Below are 22,309 nucleotides of genomic sequence, written 5' to 3'. Positions count from 1 at the left end.
AAAGTAGCAAGCTGGAAAACCAAAAGCGCCATTTTTACCTGTCCAAGCTCTTCATTCAGATCTGAAGTATTGACTTGGGCTTTCTGATCTGATTCTTCATGATAAAGATCAAGATCCCAGCCAATAAAAAACGATCCAAGAAATTTCTGCATTTCGACTGTCACGTATAGTGAAATTGGAATGATAAAATTATATAGTACCAAAAAAGCAAGAAAGTCTGAAATAAATCTCAGAATCTAGGAAAAAAGAAAGAAGTGTTTGATATGAGAAAATGCCTTATAACTTCAACATTATTGTAGAAACTTATCAGAAAAAGTCATGTCGAAGTGTACAGACCATCAGCTGTATTCAGAAACAAAATAATATTAAGTTGAAAATCATTAACTGGATTATCTTTGCAATACTGTCCTTTATTGCTTATTACAATCTTGCTCATGTTAAAGGGAAAAAAGATTACATTAAAACTTCTGACTTAGTAAGAGTCTGGTGTGACTGAAAATACCTTTAACAAAATTATACTTAAAACCTCTACTCTATTCCACTCCTACCCTTCAAAATTAACAGAAAATTAAAAATTGACTAACTTTTCAGTATTAGCAAATAATTGAGAGGCAAAAACAACTCTTCAGTATGAATTGTGTTGGTGGTACATAGTTAATCAATTTAAAACTTTAATTTGAGTATTACTTACACCACCAACCAGAAGGATAAGACTGCTTGCATAGTTCAAATATAAATTCAAATATATAAATTTTATATTGTTTAAAAATGTAGATATTTATAATAAATATAAATCAATATACACTTTTAATGAGAAGGTATACTAAGAGTAAAACACTGCAAACATATGTTGATTAAATTTGGGGACCTCCTGTAACTGTTCTAGCCCCGCCATCAGGGAACACAACTGCTGGAGCCGTGACTGTAGAAAGCAAACCACATCAAACATGGTGGTTCCAAGTCTTCGTTTGCAATGTCATTTTTTCACTCTTAAGTACCCATGGTTAAGTGCCCCGCTCATCATAAGCCATTACCCCAAAGCATAAACTGTGCTAAAGAATAGTTTCCTTTACAGCAGAGTCAAGGACACCATAAAATACCTTACTACTATTTCTCTGATGCTCTGTTTTTTGGTTATACCACGGCTCATCCCATTTTCCTTCAGCTTGCCATGTGTATTTCAAGATAGTACTGATGGTGGCTTCAGAAATAAGGATTATTAGGTAAATTATCAAAAATGTGTTCATTGACCTGAAGCGAGAAGAGAATATAAAACAAAACAAATGTATTACTCTGCTCATTGCCAAGAGTTTCTACAGGACATTAAAATATGAAGTACCACTATTGCTGTTTAAAGGATGGTCTTCATTTTCAAGAAATGATCATTCAATACAATCTGTTCATTAACCAAAAAAGGAAGAACAAATATACATAACTTACAAATATATTAAACTACAGCTCTGTTACTGTCCAAAATGCTTATAACACATTTCAGTTTGGGCCAGTTATTACATTATTAGTATTAGTAGTATTATTATACTCTTTCTGACGGTTATCCATCTTGTCTTTCAGGCATCACACGATTTTAACTATACACGAGCATACTCATGTCTACATAGGCTAAAGAGGGGAGGAAATATTTAAAGACCTAGAGGATGATCTGTGGTTCATCATGCTATACCACATCCTGGACCTAACCTCCCTTCTGTGTGGCCCTTCTGTGAGGGGCTGTCCAATTATTTCAGGTGGGCTTTGGGCCTCCACTTTATCCATGCTCCTTCATTTCTATTTGATTGTTTTCTTTTTAACTTCTGATACCTATTCCCATCAACAGTTGATGATCGCACAGGCTAGTGCGCTTCATCCATGTGGGCTTTATCACATCCCGGCTAGATGGCTACTTGTTTCACTTCAAGTCTTTAAGACCCCAGATGCTGTATCTTTCAATAGCCAGGCTCCACCCACTTTCTTCACCATATTTGCATATGTATCCATTTTGTCTTCAGCGATTGTGTTGGGAAGGTAAGTATCATGCAGTGCCAAATTATTAGAACAAATCGTTCTTGTTCTGAGGTAAGATCTGAGTGGATGGGTCAGTTATTTTTATTTTTTATAATTTAAGTCTTTAGTTGATTTTTAAATTTTTTATTAAAAGATCATTTTCTTGGGGGCTCTTGCAGCTCTTATAACAATCCATACATAAATTATATCAAGCATATTTGTACATATGTTGCCATCATTATTTTCAAAACATTTACTTTCTATTTGGGCCCTTGGTATCAGCTTTTCCCCCTCCCTTCCCCCTTCCACCCTCATGACCCCTTGATAAATTATAAATTTTTTCATATTACACCAACCTCTCTCTTCCCCCCAGCCCTCCCTTCCCTGCCCCATCCATCCCGTTTCTGTTGTTGGTTCCACTGGAGGGGATGGGTGTGGTTATGTGTCAATCACTGTGATTGCTTTCCCCTTCCTTCCTCCCTTTCCCCACCTTCCCCCTACCCTTTTGGTAGCACTACTCCCATTTCTGTTCCTGGATTCTATATGTTGGAAGCTCTTGTCCCTTATCTGTACCTGTGCACATGCTCCCATCTAGCCCTGAGTGAAAGGCAGGACTGGGGTCACGATAGTGGGGGAGGTGGTGAGGAAGCCTGCCTCAAGGAACCAGAGAAATATTGTGTGTTTCATCCCTGCTATACTGCACCCTGTGTGACCCTTTTGTGAGGGGATGTTCTATTGACTGCAGGTGGGTTTTGAGTCTATTCTTTAGCCCTACTCATTCTCAACAATATGGGGGGGGGGTTTGTTTTGGGTCTTCTGGTGCCCGTTAGCTGATTCCATTGAAACCTCATGCACAGGCTAGTATGCTTCTTCCACTGGGCTTGTTGCTTCTCTGCTAGAAAACCACTTGTTTAACTTCAAGCCTTTAAGACCCCAGACACTATATCTTTTTTTTTTTTTTAGATTTTCCACTGACTTTATTCCACTTTCTTTTCTTTTTTTTTTTACATTTTATTAGGGGCTCATACAACTCTTATGACAATCCATACATATACATACATCAATTGTATAAAGCACATCCGTACATTCTTTGCACTAATCATTTTCAAAGCATTTGCTCTCCACTTAAGGACACTGTATCTTTTGATAGCCGGGCACCATCTGCTTTCTTCACCACATTTGCTTGTGTACCCATTTTGTCTTCAGCGATCGTGCTGGGAGGGTGAGCATCACAGCGTGCCAGGTTGTTAGAACAAAGTGTTCTTGAGTTGAGGCAGGGCTTGAGCAGAGGACCCAAGTTCGACCACTACCTCAGTGTATTGCCATAGAAATACATGTACATAGGCCAATACCTATTTTTCTATGAATTAATGTATTTATATGTGTACACACCTATGTTTATACCTCTATCCATAGTTTTGCTCCCTAGATCTTTCCAATGTTTTCTTTTACCTTCCTCCTGCCCCACCATCTGCTCGTCCTTCTTCTGCCTCTTAGTAATTCTTCTCGGCTAGATTGCTGTTGCCCCAACAGCCCCAGGAGCTTTATGTTCTCCTCATTGTTGAGTTTAATTCCCTAGTTGCTCCCCTGTCTATGGCGTTTTGTTCATTGTTCCATTCCCTAGCCTCCTCCGTCCTGTTGCTTTCTCCTCAAATTTGTGGTAAAATCAACAATAACAGAGACAAAACAAAAAGAAAACAAAAGATTAAATTAAAAACATATTTAAAAAACCCGCATAATTCCAGGTGTGTCTGCTGACCTTTATGACTATCTCACCACCGGACCTGGAGGAATCCTGGGAACTTCCCCTCCTAGCTTTACGTCTATTTTGGGGGCTCTCCAGGGGCTTTGTGGCTTGGCTTTGCTCCCATTGCGGATCTGTTATGTGCCTTCTTGGTTCACCCCGCTGGGGGGGTAGACTGGACTAATTCCTGCAGTGTGTCCCCAGCATTGTCCTCTGTCTCGGTGTGCTCCAGTGAGGGGAAATCATGTCTTGGGCTGCTGTCGGCTCTACAGTCTTCTGTGTCTTAGCAGCTCTGTGCAGGGACGCCATCCTTGGGGCTTGGTGTGCTGATATGGGGTCTAGACCCTCGATTTCTCTTTTTCCTTCTTGGTTTGCTTCCATGTAGGTGTGGCAGGCCGGCCCCTCTTTCCCACCTGTAGATTTACTGTTGTTCTTTGTAGCACATACTTTTAGGGTGGGGGTCAGTTTGGCTCTGATTGGGGCAGGCCCTGTATGTAGCCCATTCTAGTTGCTCTATGTGGTTACGTTGCACTCAAGGTTTGGTGCGCCGCGGTGGGGTCTGTATGCACACTCTCAAATCTCCTAATTTTCTGATCTAACAGCAGGAGCGCCATGAGGGTGATTCTACCTGAATGCCATCTTGACTCCCTCCCTGAGTTGATTTGTTCCAGTTATTTTTGACATAATTTGCTTAAGAGTTTTATATTTTAAGACCTAATTATATTATAATTATGATATAAAATATTATAAGAATATAACATTTATTTAGTGTTAAAATTTTAAATAACTTTTGCCCCAACCTTTATTTAGGTAATTTATTTTTAATCTAGCTAATCTTTATATAAGAATTCTGTGAGGGGGTAAAGAACGACAGCACAACTATGGGACGAAGTGATCCAAAAAGACCACCACCTCCAGATTACTCTGAATTTTCCAAGCTCATGTAAGTCAGGAATTAAATGTAGAATTCCTTTCTTTTCAACATGCAAGCTTAATATTACAATTCTCCAATGTTAAGTTCAAAATCTTAAGAGCTGACATAATTAAAGATACTTTTTATCATTAAATATTCAAATATCTACAAAATAAATAGAATGATGTACTGATGCCCAGGCACCTAGCAAACATTGAGGAAAAGTACATCTTACAGGTTTTGCCAAAACCCTTAAAGATCTTACAGTGCCTCCTGAGGCCCTCCATGACATAGCCTTATCTTAACTCTGCGACAACTTGATATTCCACTCTCCTTCAACATAAAGTCTACACGGAAGAAGGAGGGAGGGGCACAAGAAAGAAACTCATGCTTTCTGTTCAGCGACAATATGCAAGACACAGTGTTGAACATTTTGTCTATAGCATTTATTCTCCCAACCAGCCTATGAGACAAGTATTGCTCCCACATTTTTGGATGAGAACTTTGGGTTCAAAGGAATTAAAAAAAAAAACCAACTGGTCCAGTACCATATACCTAATAAGCCAATAATCTGAAGTTCCACTCTAAATCTGCCTGACTCCAAATTCTGATCTCCTTACACTTTTGAGATGTAATTTAACTGGAATTATATAGTAAAGTCTGATTTTTTCCCACTAAGGACATTTCAGCTTCTCTCAGTATCAATAGTTTATTCCTTGTACTTCTAAACAGTAGTTAGTATTCCATTCTGTGGATGTACCAGAGGGTGTCAGCTATTTACTTAGTGAAGGATGTTTGGGTCAAGACAAGTCTGTTTTGTTTTTTGTCGGTGTTTTTACAAAAAGCTGCTATGGAAAATACAGCGCAAGTTTCTGTGTAAAGATAAACTCTTACTTCTTTGGGATAAATGCTCCAGAGTGCAGTGCGTTTTCCGTTTTATAAGAAGCTGCCTGACTATTACCAGAGTGGCTGACCCACTTTTCTTCCACTCACAACGTATCTGAGGTGCATCTTCTGTTCTCAGCAGCACTTGGGATTAGTGATCACTCGAGCCATTCCAGTCGGTGTGCAGTAATCATCCATTGCATATTGACTCTGCATTTCCTCTTTTCTGGTGAGATTTCCCATATATTTATTCACAACTTTGTTTCGGTGCTTGACAATACTTATAATACCAACTTTAAATTCCTTGTATGCTAACTGTAAGATCTTCATCTTTCAGAGACAGTTTCTATTGAGCGCTTGTTCTCTTGACTACGAGCTACATTTCTTTCACATATATGTGTACTTCTCATTGCATCCTGGGTATTGTAAACAATACTCTGCAAAGACTACATTCATTTGTCCTCCTGAGGGGGATGCTGAGATTGATTCTAACAGCAGTAACAATATTAAGCTCAAGTACCAACTTTGTCTCCAATGCAATGAGCTCCAGCAAAATCCTCTGTTCAATTCTTCCCGCTTCACTACTGTTTTATTTCCCCAGGCCCACTGGCATCTCACCTGCACTTGGATAGATGAACAGTTATCAAGGATTTGGGCTGAATTTTCATGCAGCTTTTAGAAATCATTCCACTTGGTTCCCATCTTCACATTTTCTTTTTCTCAGTTTTTTTTCCAGCTTTGAGCTCTATCCTCTGACACCTAAATTCAGTAAGCCTGTGGCTTTTTGATGCTCTGGGCAGTGCACCAATTGGAAAGTGTTGGCAAAAAGCTACATATTCTAAAAAGTTCCCCCTTACTGTTATCACTTTTTAGGAGTGGACTCCTTCCCAGTTTCTGTCCATTATTTTAGTCACTTAATTGAGCTTCCAAGTTGTTTCCTTTTTTTTTCAGTCTTATGCATAGTTTATAATATGCAATAATATCACCTACAGAGGGTTAGTCTAATCATATGATTCTACTATTACCCAATGGAATTTCTTTTAAAAATTATTTTTAATAGAGTTTATTTTTTAGTGTAGTTCTCAGCACAGAAAACATTTGTTGTACAAAATACCAAGGTTCCATATACTTTTTTTCTCTCTGCACATTATTTTTCCTATTAACATCTTGCATTCCCATTTGGTACAACCAATGAGCCAATATTGGTATATTATTATGAACTAACCCCATAGTTTATGGTTTACTCTTTGTGGCGAATAATTCTATAGGTCTTGACAAACGCATGATGTCATGTGTCCACCATTAGAGCATCATATAGTTTCACTGTCCTATAAGTGCATAGCACTTCACCATGATTTATCTCTTTCCCTCTCTTCCACCCCAGGCCCCCTGGCAGCCACTCATCTTTTCTCTTGTCTCCATAGTTTTGCTTCTTGCAGAACATCATGCGACTGAAATCATGAAGCATGTACTGAAGGTTCCTCCCAGTCCTTTCATGTCTTGGTAGCTCATTTTTTATTGCTAAATACTGCTCAATTGTATGGATCTCCCACAGTTTCTTTCCCCCTTCCCCTACTGAAGGACAGCTTACTTACATCAAATTTTTGGCAATTATGAATAAAGCTGCTATAAAACTTCATGTGCACATCTTTATATGGAAAGATAGGTTGAAGTCTTAATTGTACACTTGCTATATGGTGAGCACTCTGCCAAATGGCGCACTTATTACAAAGCAGGAGCCTCTCCCTGGTGGTGCACAGGAGTAGGAGTCAACTCGATGGCAAGGAGTTTGTGTTTCGGTGTGTTGGGTTTGGACAGCACAAGTGGCAAAGTGCTTGACCACTAACGGAAACGCTGGTGGTGCAAATCCATCCAGGGAGGGATCAGAGGAGAGGCCTGGCAATCTGCATCCACAAGACCAGCGTCACTGAAAACCCCGCGGAGCACAGGGTGACTGCGACGTACACGGGCACCAGGAGTCTCACAGAACGCAAAAGCACTTTTTTTTTAAATACAAAAATATGAGAATCTATCTCTTTCTAAAGGATATCAACTTTTGTTTGACTTGACACCCACTCACAGCATATTATACACATATGAATACACATCTGTACTTATCTTTATGTATAAATAAATCAAAACAGTTTCTTACTTTTCTACTGCAGATCGCTTCTGTGACTTACTCTTGTAATTTAAGGCCATTTTAGTTTCCATTCCCGTGTATATAGCAACACCTGAAAAAAAAGTAGTCTTTTAAAATAATACTCTAGCATGTTTCCTAGGAAAGGCACATGTTAACATGAAAGCTTCTTAGAAAATGCACTGAGAATTGTTACACTTTGGCTTTCTTTCTTTCATTCTACCATTTGGCTTTAAGTCTTATCAGTTTGTCTTTTATTGTGAATGAGGTGAAGGTTTTCAGAGCGGATCACCAGTTGGACATTCAACAAGTCATACAAGTCTTGTTTCCATTCATCCACTGCAATCTCCTCGATGGTTCCTTCTCTGCCCCACTTCTTACGTTCTGCCTTCTCTCCTAATCCCCTGAACTTGTTCTTGTGGCCATGCTACCCTTTTGACATTAAATGGTGTGTCTAACACGGGGGGAGCGCAGTCCCGTGCCTGTAAGGGACTGCATCTGAGCAGTGAAGCTGCTATCTACTGGGATGTTGAGCTCTGTTCTACATCCTGCTCTCACGGTATTCAAGACTTTCTAATGTGCTCCTTTCTTTTCAGAGCAGTTGCTAACTAATGGGAGCCAGGTACTATGCAGTTCTTTTGGTTTCTAAATTTGCTTCAATCCTTGAAAGACATGAATCAATACTTCTAAGACATGAATGAAAGAGACATTTGAGTTGAGATTGGTGGGGGAGAAATACAGAAAGGGAAATATACCCAGGAAGGAATTACAGACAGCACACAGCATTTTAAGAAAGACATGGAAAAGTACTTCTGCTAGATTAGAATAATGGTTTGGGACAGAGTGTGAAGGGCCCTGAATGCCAAGGTCTGGAGAGCAGTCCTCAGGGACATCAATCCAAGCAATTAAAATAGTACAAGGAAAGCGCAACTTAACAAATGTGTGCCCATGTGAGTAACTCTGAAATAAACAATGCTGTACTAAAGGAGGCCAGAACTGGGGAGTAAATGAAGTTAGGCGAGACCAAGCCCCATCATCCGTTAAGACCAAGGATGGTTGCTGAGGTGACTCAAATTCTTAGTGATCCTATAAGATAGAGTGGAACTGCCCCGCGTCTTCGGAGACTGTGAATCTGTCTGGGTTGCCTCATTTTCCCCCACAGGAGATCTCATGAGCTCACACTACTGACCTGCGGGCTGTCAGCCTAATGCACCATCCAATGCACCACCAAGGCTCCCCCAGCTAAGTCCAGCCTTGTTAGAAAAACTTTAGAATTAGGCCTTGGATTGAATGCTAACTCTACCAATTACAAACTAGAGGACGTTGGAGAAATTATTTAATTTTAGACTTAATTAGAAAAACAGAACCTCAGAGTAACTGTGGAAAAAAATTAGCAAAGTGCCTAGAAACAGACAAATATTCAATAAATGTTCATTCTTTGGTTAAAATATAACATCTTACTTGATCCTCCTTTTAACCCACTTAAAAGTTGTCAGCTTTAAAATAAGCGAAAGGGAAATACATGTGGATTGCGTCTCTGGTGAGTCCTCTCTGCACACAGGCACAGGAAGTGAACAGCTGGGCTAACATCAGAGTGCACTGGAAAGTGGATTGTAGCAGACGTAGCTAGGTTAAAATGTTACACCCTATCTTTCATCTCCCTTTTGACCTACTTTAAAGTTGCTCTAGTTTTTAATCTTTTCTCTTTTCTTTTCAATTAATTCCCCCCCCCAATTTTGTTATTGTTGTTAGCTTTTTTGTTTCTTTGTTCTTTGTTTCCATATTTTTCGGTATATGAAATCCAGCATGGGTAAATCTATAAAGACAGTAACTTAATATTTTCTTGGGAGTATGGCAGGGGAGTTTAGGGAAGATATGGAATAATAAATGGACAAGAAAGAAGAACACATTCTAAAACTGATTGTGGTAGTGACTGTGCAACCCTTCTTGATATGCCTGAATTACTGAATTATATGATATGTGGATTATGTCCCAATAAAGCTGCTTAAAAATAAAATAAATCCATGTCCTTCCCATCCCTAGTGTAGGAAAATTTGAGAAGCGATATGAAGTGCCTCGCCCCTCCCTCTTCCTGAGACTCTGTGCCGGGATCTCCCGGCGGCAAAGGGGCGACGGAGCGACAGAGCTGCTGTAGGAGCTCACGCAGACGTGAGACCAAGAGACGACGGACTCCTCGCAGGGCACTGAAAGACTCCTTTTCTTCTTTCTGGGCACAGGATTTGGATCCCTGCTTTAAATACACAGGAATGGGGGCAGTACTGCCCTACCTGGGTTAATGCTACACCTGTAACATCAAATCTACTGTGAATGTTAAACAGCACACACTCTTGTGGCACTTCATCCGTTCATGATGTGTACAACCATCAGCACAATCTCATGGCAGAACACCTGTATCCCCCATTAGGAAAAGCCTGCCCCCAGTAAAGAGTCATTCTCCAGCCCTGGCAGCTGCTAACCTATTTCCTACCTCTGTAAATTGGCCTATTCTGGACATCCCACAAAGATGGAGTCGCACATGTCCTTTTATGCCTGCCTTCTTTTAGTGAGTCTTATATTTCCAAGTTCATGTTGCAGCAAGTATTAGTAGTTCACTCCTTTTTATAGTCAAATAAGATTCCACTATCTGGATATTTTACCTTTTGTTGATCCCCTCACCAATTGATGGACATCTGACTTGTTTCCACCCTTTGTGTATGTTGACTAACATTGCCAGGAACCTTCTTGTAAAAGTTTTGGTTTGAACATTAATTTTCAATCATATGTATATCTTTTGGATATACATTTGGAAGTGGAGTTGTGTGGTCATATGGTAACTCTGTGTAACTTATTAACACAGCACCAACCGTCTGCCACAGTGGCCAGCCCACAGAGCAGCCACAGTGCATGCACACGGGCTCTTATTTCTCCACAGCCTCACCAAACACTGAATTTCCTTTCTTTTGGGGGGGGGGAGGTGTGTGGGGTGGGGTGAGTGGGGTGGTGAAGCATATATAGATTTCTGTATTAGAGAGTCTACCACAGAGAGATAACATAAATGGTAACTTATATACAATAGGTAAAACAAGAATGAAGAACAAGAGCTGACAGGTTGCAGATAACCAATGAGAAACACAAGCTGGGCAGGCCAGGAAGGACCCTCTGAGATGGGAGTTGCTCACTGAGAGATGAAGGTCACCGTCAGCTTTACAATCTGCCTCCAGTTGCCCCAGGGCTCCCTGACAATCGCACTGGCCATCCCTTCTGACCTTGTTAGGACATCCCAACCGTCTCTGGGGGTATATTGCTCAATGAAAAGTTGCTGACTAAAGGATGTCAGAATGAGCGAGTCAGCAGTTTTATCAACCGATCTAACAGAATTATGAACGTGGCTTTCTGCACCGTAATACCAGGTTAAATTGGTTTTTAATCACCATTACTATAAGTGCCAATTTTTTCTTCTTAGAACTACGATTCACAAGCAGCCACAAAAATACTGTAAGAGCAAGGTCATAGCTATTACTCAAAATTAGGAGTCAATAAAATACACAACAAGAGGGAGAAGGAAATCAAGGAGCAGGTGGAGGGTAAACTATCGGGGTACTTGCTTAGTAGTTTAGGCTGTTGAATACAAAGTGGATGATTAGAAATGTAAATCCTCACCTAATTTACACACACACACACACACACACACACACACACACACACACAATCGGCAAAATAAAATCAAATCTGGGCATAAGTTTAAAACACATAAAACAAAATTACATTAATATTTAATCTTGCCAAGAAAATTATAAAAAATTCTTGTTAAAGTGATACATTATTCAATCAAAAGACCACAAATACATTTTAAAATACTTCATATAAAGAATGTAATTATACTAAGAAAAATTTGAATATGTACAAACCAAAAATTTCTTTTGTGTTTTTTAATCTGGCTCCACGAAGCAAGAGACTTTCTGGGCCCAGGGGTCTAGGGGAAAAAAACAAAAAGCAATGACTATATTAAAGTTTTAATCCAATTCTAAAGTAGCATTTTAGTAGAGGACACTTAAGTTATAGTTACAACACTGCTTTAAAATAAAATGAAACTCCAAGTTACTATGATAGGTCTAGGTGGATCATGTTAGTCTGTAACAAGAAGTCTTTCAATCAGTTTAAGATTAGTGGCTCAGAAATAAGATTGTATCTGTAAATAAACTTGAAAAAACACCAGTTTCAAAATTTTAAAATGTCAAGTACAAGAAAATCAAAGATAAGCAATGGCTGAAACTGTTTTAGCAACTGATGAAATGTTAAGCAAAATTAATAAACAGCTTCGAAAGGACAAATACAGAATTCTGAAGTGATGTGAACACAAGATGGATTAGGATTTGTACATGGCTGCATGAGTTTTACACAATTAAAACCAAGCTGGATTACAGAGGATGATGATGTGGCGAGTGAGTTAGTGCTTTGTCTAGGAAGCTTGCACAGGACAACTTGACTACTTGCACTGCGTGCTTCTTGGAGCATTGGTCGTCTTGCGGTTCGAGTTTCTCTCCGTAAAGGAGACATGAAACGAGAAGGAATAACTAGAAAGAAAATGGTATCTTCTTAGTGGTAAAAAAGTGGTACGAATTTGCTATGGAGATGTTCCTTAAAACACTGTATTGTGTTGGTGTTCCTTGTGATTTTATGAAACATGCACACACGGTTATCTAAATTAAACACAATCTAAGCCAATTATGAAGATGCCTAAAAACTCAAACATTATTTAAAGCACAAATGCAGTGAACATGGTCAGGCATTTGGGCAGTGGTTAACAGGTGTGGTTATGCTAAACGGTTATGTTCAGATCACACTTTGAGGCTAGTCCCAAACTCATGTGGCAAATACAATGCTTCAAGAGTGACTACAGCAGTTCTGTACCACTCCAACCATCAACAGAAATGCTCTGAGTCACAGCAGCATAGGACACTGGGATTGAAGTGCTTCAGAGCTTCAGATTGAAATAATTCATCATTCAGTCTGTTACTTCGGCGAAGAACATGGCTCTTTTTAAACCTCTCTTCACCCCTAAAAGCTACTTCAATGCAATTCAGACTAACTAGTCATCCATTTTCTATTTACTATAAAAATTCCAATAAATTTCTTACCCAGCAGGGTCCGACATACAAAGATGTTGTTGAACAGTTAATCAAGCACATTCCTGTTTAATGTCTATTAAAGAGGTGAATCTTTACATAAACAAATTTGGTGGCTTGCCTTGAGCATTTCAGTTGAACAATGCTCAATTATTTATACTAGTGAATCTTATTGCATGCCACCAGTGTAAATTAAACATGACCGCAAAAGCGAAGTGGAAGGCCAATTTGACTTTCAATTCATTTCAAATTCATTTCAATTCTCAAGATGCTAAGATCAAGTCTAAAGAAGGCCAGGTGGTCATGAGTAACAGTAGACGCTCATGCTACCAGCAGTTCTCTGAAGTGACACCACGCCTTTCATTTAGGACCACAATTGAGTCCTGAGTAGTAAGTGAAATGAAATAAGCCAAAAGAAACCAAAACAATCAGCAGTGGGAGGTTCCTAATTAGTCATTAAATATTCTATCTAGTTTCTGCTGAATGATTTAAAAGTGAAGATCATACTGCTTATATTTGTTACATAGTATAGAAAATATTTTTTATTTTAGATCGTCAGTGTGATGGGTTTAAATATTTAAGAATCTGAATAAGAATTCTGATTCAGTCTAATGTTGCCATATTTACCTATTAGAAAAATAAATAGAATTTATTTAATCTTATTACCATATATTGTCGAATATAAGCTGACGTGAAGATCAGCCGAGGCACCTAATTTTACCACAAAAACTGCATTAAAAATGTACTGAAAAACTAGGCTTATACACGAGTATATACAGTAAATTATCTGATATTGTTTTCATGACTTTTGTCTTATTCTCACTTGCTGCTGCTATAAAATGTAAGATGAAGTGCTAAAAAAAACTAGCCATTTGCCACGATACTACTTGTTACCTATTCTCCCTTTAGCTTGATTTTATTCCCTCTGCCAAACAGTTTTCATTTAAAAGTAACAGATCATGCAGACTGATTCTTACCTTACAATTTCTTCCATGTGCTGAGTTATTATCATTCTTCCCATGAACCTATCAAGGAATGCACCATGTTACAAAAAAAAAATGCCACTTGTTAACAATACAATGCCACCCATCAATGGGCGGGAAACTCTATACAGTGTTGGCTGGTACTACTTTTACATATGAGACAAAATCTAACTTTTCTATGTATGAGTGGTCTACTAGCCTTGCTAAAAATGATAAAATATTCATCAGTCTGTAAATTTTAAAAACTTTTGATATTCTTGCTATCTTTTTTCCAGTTATGAATGAGGTAAGAAATGAAAAATGGTTTTAAAATGGTAATGTTATATAATTACTATTATTTTTCATGTGTCATCATGAGAATTTAGGATTGTTACAGAAATTATTTTTGGCACTACCTGGGCAACCATAAATGGCTGCATATTTCATTATTATTTACCAAATAAATGCTGCAGTGACCCGTGGATCAATGGAGCCCCTCAATTTACCACTCGCCTCATTCACTCACTCAATACTATCTACGAGATGAACTATATAGTAAGGACAGAGTAGTAAGCCGAAACTTAGCAGTAGGTTGTGAAGCCTTTTAACACAACAGTCATATTTAAACTTTTAGTTGCCTGAAACTACAATGAGTGGCCTATTATGATACAGATTTTCATAGTCTGGTCTTCAAGTTCCAACTACCCTCCCCAAAATAGCTCCAAAGGATGAAGTCAATTTATGTATAAATAGCTGTAAAATTACCTTTCATTTTAATATTATGGAAAGCCTTTGTAATAGTTAGGCTGGGCAGGCGCCTAGGTGGCATAGTGGGTTAAGAACTGGACTGCTAACCATAAGATCGGCAGTTCAAAACCACCGACTGCTTTGAGGGAGAAAGGCAGGGCTTTCTACTCCCGTAAAGAGCCATAGTCTTGGAAACCCACGGGGACAGTTCTACTGTCCACCAGGTTGCTGTGATTCGGAACTGACTCAATGGCAGTGGGTTAAGTGAAAACTGTAATAAGAAACCCCTTTGTCCTGGGCAGCCGTGAGGCTCATCTGCTATGTCCACTAACACTGGCTGGCTGATGCATGAGATCAAGGAAACTACTGACACTGCAAAGTCCTTATATTCTTATCAAAGTCTTTATATTCTTATCAGAGCATAGGCTACTGCTGATATTGCCAAAATTCCTCTGATGATGAATTAAGAGCAAGTTGAATTCTCTTTGCCAGCTACCAATATTCCATTGACCTTCTCCAAACAAGCACAGGAAAATTCCACCTCTCCTTGGAAGTCTGGAAAAGTTTGCTAAGAAGCATTGGTCCCAGGTTTCCCACTGGATCCTACAGTTTCACATGTGAGGGGGCTTTGAAACAGTTTGTGAAAAATTCCATTGTCTTTTAATTCCATTTATCTATGAACTTTTTGAAGGTCCCTCATAGAAGCAACAAAATACTTCCTGTAATATTGCCTCCTCCCAAAAAGAAACATTGTTAAAGCTGCTACACACAATCAAAATAGTGTGTGGTAACATAATTCAGTAGTGAACACAAAGATGCTTCAAGCCCCTGTTTTTGTGGAGCTTAAAAAAATCATAATTTTTTTCTAAAGGAAAAAAAATCTTACTTGCAGTTAACTTCTGCTACAGTTAACTTGTACTTGCTAATTGTTAACAAAGTACAAAGAGATGGAAAAGCACTAGTGAATAAAAGCACTGTTCTTATATTAATAGCTTCTGCTTAGAATTCGGCCTTTAGCTTTTGTGTTTCCTTTCATTGTAACCCCTCCTCCTCTCTTGCAATGTCTTCAATTAGCTGAAGATGCCACCGCAGGTTTAGGTGTGTCTCCCTGCAGACTGAGCCCGGACTCAAGAAGATGCGGTGAGCATGGAATACCACACCAGACCTGTATAAGTCTGCTTCTGGTTGCTGACATTCTATCACAGCTACGAGAGTGTCCAAATTGGCAACGGTCTGTAATACTGCTGTTTCAGGAACTGCCACATGTGTCTGGTGGGAAAAGAAATAACGAATTGTATAATTCAAGACGCCAAATCATCTATTTCAGACACTTTTCAAAGACGAAATCATGGCACACTGGACTTGAGAGCACTCCGCTACACAGCAAAGAGTGGGGAGGAAGAATGTGTAAAGTAGCAGAAGCAAAAGAAGCTTCCGGATGATCACCTATCTACAGAGGCCTTTTCCATGCATTTGTGTGCTAGTCATTACTACTCAAAGCTAATGAAAAACATTTTATTATTTTAATAGGAAAAGATAAACTTTCCGGGGTTATGATCTTAAAACAGAGAAAATTTAAATTTACCCCTCAAAATCATTAATATTAAAAATATTTTATCGCTATTTTTCATCATATTGAATTGGTTGAACCATATGAGGCTACTGGGAGATCAATATAAATAATATTCTTTCTGAAGAATTAAAAAAATATGTTCTCCTTTATTAGGCCCAGCTGTACTACCTTAACCAAAGGAAAATATTGTTATAAACCCAAAGAAGCTCCATTTACCAAGAGCAACTCTCAAACACAGACATGAGCAAACCTTCAGGTTCGTTTCTCCGTCCAAACTAGCAGTGGTGACGTGACACGAGCCATCCAATCGATCTGAAGACAAAAGCACCAAATCTGCAGGGAAAATTTCATCTTTGGCGATTCGAACAATATCACCCACCTACGAAAAATTTCAAGCCAAGTCAATAAACCAATTCTAAAAGGCAAAGATTTCTTTTTACTGGCAGTTAAACAAGTGGCCTGTCACAGCGTAGTAATGCAAGTGAGCAGGCCTTTAACCGAAAATACGAATCAGAATTAAGAGCATTGATACCAAAATATAACTGATTTCTCTGATTTACCAGATGCATACCCGAATATTTTTTGATCTAGTTTTTACAAGGCCACCACTTCGAACAACATAAACAGGCGCTCCATTTACTTCATTGTCGGAGTTGTGTCGTAACCAATCTTCATATCCCTGTAGATATCCAAAGAATAAAAAATAACCTTTTCAGCATAATTTGAAGAGACTTTAAGCAAGAGAATAACAAGCAAGCAAAGCCATGTAACATTTCATCAAACAGACGTGTCTCGGGGTATTTTGATGCACGCCCTCATACGTTTGTAACATTCATTGTTACTGCAAACACTTTCCTTCTGGATACACGTGTTCCTGGTTCCAGTTGCCATTGAGCCAACTCTCATCAGAACGGCCCTGGCAAGCTTATCAACAAGCCAGTAGAAGGGTGTCCCCAACAGTCTTCAGAAGAGCCTCTGGCCTTCCCGCTGCGGCGGCTGTCTCGGGGACGGGGGTCTGAATCGTTGGCTTAGCAGCCAGGCTTTATAAGGGTTTGCATCACTTAAGGTCACCCCTGTCTGGTTCTCAATTTCTTTGTGAGAAGCTCCTTCCTCATCAGTTTTACTCATCCTTCACCCTCACTAGGAGTTATTTTCTAGTCCTGGAAAATAGCATCATTATGCTGTTAATTCTGAAATGTACACCTCCAGCCTATAATGCTCTTCTGGACACCAGGCTTGGCTACCCAATGATATGCTTAATATCTCTACCTTTTTGTTTGATAAATACCAGAAACATGGCCACCAAAACTAAACAGATGGCAGCATCCCCACTCTTCTCCCTCCTGCCAAATGCTACATTTCCAGTGTTTCCCACTGTGGCAAATGACATCAGCATCTACCAAGCCGGACATACGGGGAGGCGTCCTTCACACCTACCTCTTCCTAACACCTATTCAATCACCAAGTTGTACCTTAATCATAGAAGTAATTTCACAGAATGTTACTACAGGAGATAAACAGAAACAAGAGAACAGACTTTGAAACTGAGGTCCAACCCTTTCACCTTTTAAAGCAGCAGATAATCGAGCCTTTCCTATTTGGATACAAGTGCAGGGTCAAGGCAAACTAAAGAGGGAAGAAAGGAAGGCTTGGAACATGCCAATTTTCACCAGTACAATTTTCCCACAGTTTGTTCTGTTTCTTTACAGGAACAGATATACAAAACAGGAGCAATGTACGTTTGCATGCACTTTGTATGTTTAGCAAATGTGTAAAACTTGGGAATACTTGGGAAGAACCTGAAATTATGTTTCAGACAAAGTGAGAAACTCCTTATAGATCATTTGCCTTGTTGAAAAGCACATGCCTTTCATATTTCCCTGCTTGCTTTGCTGCCACGAATCTCACAATTAACTTTAGGACTCAACTGCAATGACCACATTAACACAGGTTTGAGGTATAACCGTTCTACTTCCTCCCGTTAGATTTTATGTGTAATTAGCCCAGTTTGAAGATGAGTTGTTAATTATTGTTATATTTATCTCTAATTGGCAAATATAAATCCACCAACTTTTTTCTTTCAGCTTGCTTAATGAAATCACAGAGCACTTAAATCCACCTGATGTGTGGCCAAAAAAAAGTCTAGCGGTAAGAAGTTTTACAGCATTTGATATTATTCCTAAAAACATTTAATGGACTCATTCATCCATTTGTTCAACTATTAAACAGATACTTGTTGCAAGTCCCCCTATGCAATAGGTCTTGTTCTGGAAATAAAGTGGTAAATAAAACAAGCTGTTGCCCTCACAGAGCTTAGCACTCACCTGCAAGCAGCAGACGAACCTTTTAGTCAGTCAACTAGCATGCAGTGACAGATGATGAGAAGCGAGCAGAGGGGCAGGAAAGCAGGGTGGCGTGGACAGGAGAAGGGGTGGGAAACGTCCCCACTGGAGTGCCTTGAATAAAATGAGGGACTGGGCAGTGCAATCACCTGGCGGAAGAACTTTCCAGGAAGAGCAGACAGCAAGGGATAAAGCCTTGAGAGAGGTGTGGACTTACTGTTCTTGAGTTCAGGGAGCGCAAGGTGCCGGGCACAGTAAGCAAAGGGAAGAATGGTAGAAAGTGAAGTGCAGTAGTGCCATTTTTAAAAAATGGGAATTGTGGTACAGTTTTAGAGAAAAAATTGAGTTTGGTTTGAGGTACATATCGACATCCAATTGGACATGGTTCACGAGTAGTTGTTTATATCTGTGTGGAGTTCAATGGCTAGGGTTTAGAATGATAGAGATTTCAGAATCATTTGTTTAAGTGATGGGGTTGGATGCTATCAACTAAGAGGGAATGGGAGATGGAAAGAGGCGAGGAATGAAAACCACGTAAATGCAAGTATATAATTGAGGGTGAGATCTGGATGCTTATTGACCTGGACACACAAATTCCAGCCTCCAATAGAAGAGAGGAGAATGGGAAGTCAGACTTAGTGTTGGCGCATGAGACTGTTTGACACAGAATCATTATCTACAGGCTCTTCTTATCTTTCTTATGTACAGAATGAAGAACATATTCATTGCAGATTTGTAAAATATCTATCAACGTTTTCCCATGTCAAATTTAAACCTTGTCCCTAACCTTAAATAGGGAAGCTGATCATACTTATACAATAAAATTCAATAAATTCTTTCTCAGGAAAAAGAGATTGTTCTGTATAACTTAAAATATTTTTTGAGAACTGGTAGGTATCTAGTCATGACATTTCTAGAAATGTCTTCATTTCTTACTTGATAACTAATAATTCTGTTTAGATGTAAATTTTAATACCGATTCTGATTCTGATTGTTTGTACTACTTAATATTAAAGTCAATGTCACCAGAAAAATTATAAAAAGCAAGAAAAGTGATAGGCTTTAGGAAGTGGACCATGCAAAATTCTCTAATAAAATATTCTAGCATGAACTTTTAAAAGTAAAAATTGTACAGCATTTTCTGACTTTTTACAGCATTTTTTTCCCCTGGTGACATTGGTTCTGATGTACAGCAGCCCGGGTGGCACTGTGGTTAAGAGTTGGTAGTTTGAAGCCATCAGCTGCCGCTCAGGAGAAAGATAGGCTGCCTACACTGTAAACTGTTACAATCTTGGAAATGGCAAGGGGCAGTTCTACCCTAAACTATATGGTTGCTGAGTCAGAATTCATTCAATGGCAGTGAATTTTTCTTTTTTTATTTCCTAAGGCATATCATTTTATATGTACTTCCTTTAAATACTGACAAACTCTGATGAGATGATTATAACAAAGAACCTATTTCATATCTAAATTGGTTTGTATGTATACAATGCTTGCTTCTGAATGCTTCCTAAATGTGTCAAGGAAATAACACCACAAAGGGTTACAGCAGAGGTTCTCAAACTTATTTAACCTAATGCTCCCTTTACAGGAAAAAAAAATTACTCAGTGTCCCCTGGCGATTAAAAACGTTCATACTCTAGCCCATAATCCAAGATAAAGCGTAGGCATCTGCTTTTGCAGACCCCAGATCATGCCAGCACCCCGCCCCCTTCAGGGGTGGTTACCACCCACTTTGGGAAAACGAAGATACAGGCATCTGAAATACAGTTATTAACTCAGTCTTGTTTTACCACACGCAATTTCAATAGGTTTGCTGCTTTATTACAGAAATTATCAGAAATTATACTTATAATAAATTAAATTTATACCACAATACATTATAATAAATTAAAATTTTTACCACCATCAATGCTCCTTTAAAGAGGAAATATTTAACAACTTCTTAGTGGACCGGGGGAAACCAGCAATAGGAAGGCTCTCATACCTGCTTTATGGCGGTTACTGTTATCACAAAGAATAACGGAAGCCCACTGGTAATTGGACTGGTAGGTGTATCAATCATGAGCTGCACAAAAGAAATAATACAGTGAATTCCATTTTTGTATTACATGTCACACCACTAATAGCTCAAATTTAGGGCGATCCTGACAATGTCAAGAACAGTACACAAACATGCATATTGTACCCACTGTAAAACATACAAGGAGACCCTGTGCCACACGTAGCTCACTTTCTTGGCTATTATATGGGGCTGGTAGAGTATTTAAACCACTGCTGGCTTCCTACGTATGTAACTAGAGTTAACTCAGTCATGGCTTTCTTCACAGGTAGGGAATTTGAACCTGAGGTTGTCCTCTGGTTGCCTGAGTTAAGCTACCAGAGCTCAGGTTTCACATCATGGTTCTTTACAGATCTCGATAAATGCTGAAAAAGTAGTCAGCAAACATTTCTACCTTGCAAGACAAGATTAATTTAGCGCTAAAGAGAAACACTAGGAATGAGATTAGAAAAAGTGTTTTTTCTCTACAAGTGATTTTGTTACACCCAGCAGAGGCAGATGGGTACAGCTCAGACAATGATTTGTAGTTATCAACTAAATCACATACTTGAGGTTTCAGCAAATATGATGAAGCAATGAAATATCTGTGGTAATCCAAGGTGGCTAGTTAGAATATTCTCATGATTCCTGATGCTCCTTTATTCTGTGTAACCCAATTAAATTGTTGTGTTCCACCAACAGGCTGGATTCCTGAGCCCAGCTAGTGATTTCACAAATGCATGCTCACGGTGTGGATAAGGTTGGTATAAATTCCTCACGTTTCTGAGAAAACCAGCCTGCTTTTCTAGTGGTAGAAAACCAGAAATGCCTTCTCCGTTCATAAAGGAAGGCAATTAAAAAACAAAACAAAAAATAAACAGTAAATGGTTCCTAGACATTTGGCATAATTACTTCACAGGTGGTGGTGGGGGGCATTTATTTTAAAATCTCAAGTCCTGTGAGAGAAAAGTTCAGGGATTATACAATAACTCAGTGACAGGGTGAAGAAGCTGTCCATGCATTATTGCGGTATAATCAGAGGACAGTATCTTTAAAAGAAAATGACAAATTCCTATTTTTACATCTCGGTTCATGGTTACCTTCCATAGGCTGTTTTCTTGGTATTTTGACATTAAAAACTAGCTATAAGATCAATTCCAAAAATTCTACGAAAGTCACTTAGTTTATTCTGTAGTCAATGCTATAAATATTCCTGGTTCCATCCAGCCACACTTCCACGCACACCCCCCCCCCCCAGGAACAAACAAACAAACAAAAATTCCCACACTTGGAAAATTACCATGTTGTTGAAACAACTTCTAATAAGAAAATGATTCCCTTAACAAAGAATCTATACGAATGGGTCTTCATGAACGTAGATCCAAGATAAAGATAAATTTACTTTGTAAAAAGGAGAGTCCATAAGTAGAAATGTGCCCAAACCAGTATTTACACTAAAAGCCAACATATTTCTATTCAGAGGCAGAATATCTGAAAGACAGTACATCATGTTCTTGGCTTAGACTAGAGTTTTTTGTTCTATGGCACATCAGTGATGAAATGAAATCCAGATAACCTTAAACTTCACAGGCTAATTTCTTAGAAATCTAGATAATAAGTGAAGGACTACAGAAAAAGAAAAGAAAAAAGTCCTGAGTCAAATGTTTTAGAACACAATGCATCCTGTATTTTCCCTCTAGGAGAGTCATACTGCACATTCCCAAATAAGACGCTCTAAGGAATTCTGAATGCAGAAACCCGGCACGCCTGCTGCAGTCTGCTATGGCGCCCTCTGTTTGAGAAGTACTTTCCCTTCATCTAATACATTTTTGAGA

At 38.9% G+C, this 22,309-nt stretch overlaps 1 protein-coding gene across 5 annotated transcripts in view; it reads right to left on the bottom strand.

The window, feature by feature from the left end:
• ATP11B (ATPase phospholipid transporting 11B (putative)) overlaps positions 1–22,309 on the bottom strand; it is a 124,740-nt gene that overhangs the window by 60,706 nt on the left and 41,725 nt on the right. For 3 of the 5 annotated variants that reach the window (XM_075556092.1, XM_075556094.1, XM_075556095.1), the window contains exons 4-13: positions 20,421–20,501; positions 16,663–16,770; positions 16,342–16,470; positions 15,684–15,787; positions 13,787–13,834; positions 12,174–12,257; positions 11,592–11,656; positions 7,696–7,777; positions 1,101–1,251; positions 39–236 (exon numbers count right to left, since the gene is read on the bottom strand). In XM_075556092.1, the coding sequence (XP_075412207.1) occupies positions 39–236; positions 1,101–1,251; positions 7,696–7,777; positions 11,592–11,656; positions 12,174–12,257; positions 13,787–13,834; positions 15,684–15,787; positions 16,342–16,470; positions 16,663–16,770; positions 20,421–20,501 (1,050 nt within the window). Of the gene's footprint in view, positions 1–38; positions 237–1,100; positions 1,252–7,695; positions 7,778–11,591; positions 11,657–12,173; positions 12,258–13,786; positions 13,835–15,683; positions 15,788–16,341; positions 16,471–16,662; positions 16,771–20,420; positions 20,502–22,309 lie in introns of those variants that run through there. The other 2 variants (XM_075556093.1, XM_075556096.1) reach the window with 2 other exon arrangements.

The sequence above is a fragment of the Tenrec ecaudatus genome, chromosome 8 (assembly GCF_050624435.1).
Source record: "Tenrec ecaudatus isolate mTenEca1 chromosome 8, mTenEca1.hap1, whole genome shotgun sequence".
NCBI lineage: Eukaryota > Metazoa > Chordata > Mammalia > Afrosoricida > Tenrecidae > Tenrec > Tenrec ecaudatus.
The sequence above is the reverse complement of the archived record's forward strand: the minus strand, read 5'-3'. Positions and strand labels throughout refer to the sequence as shown.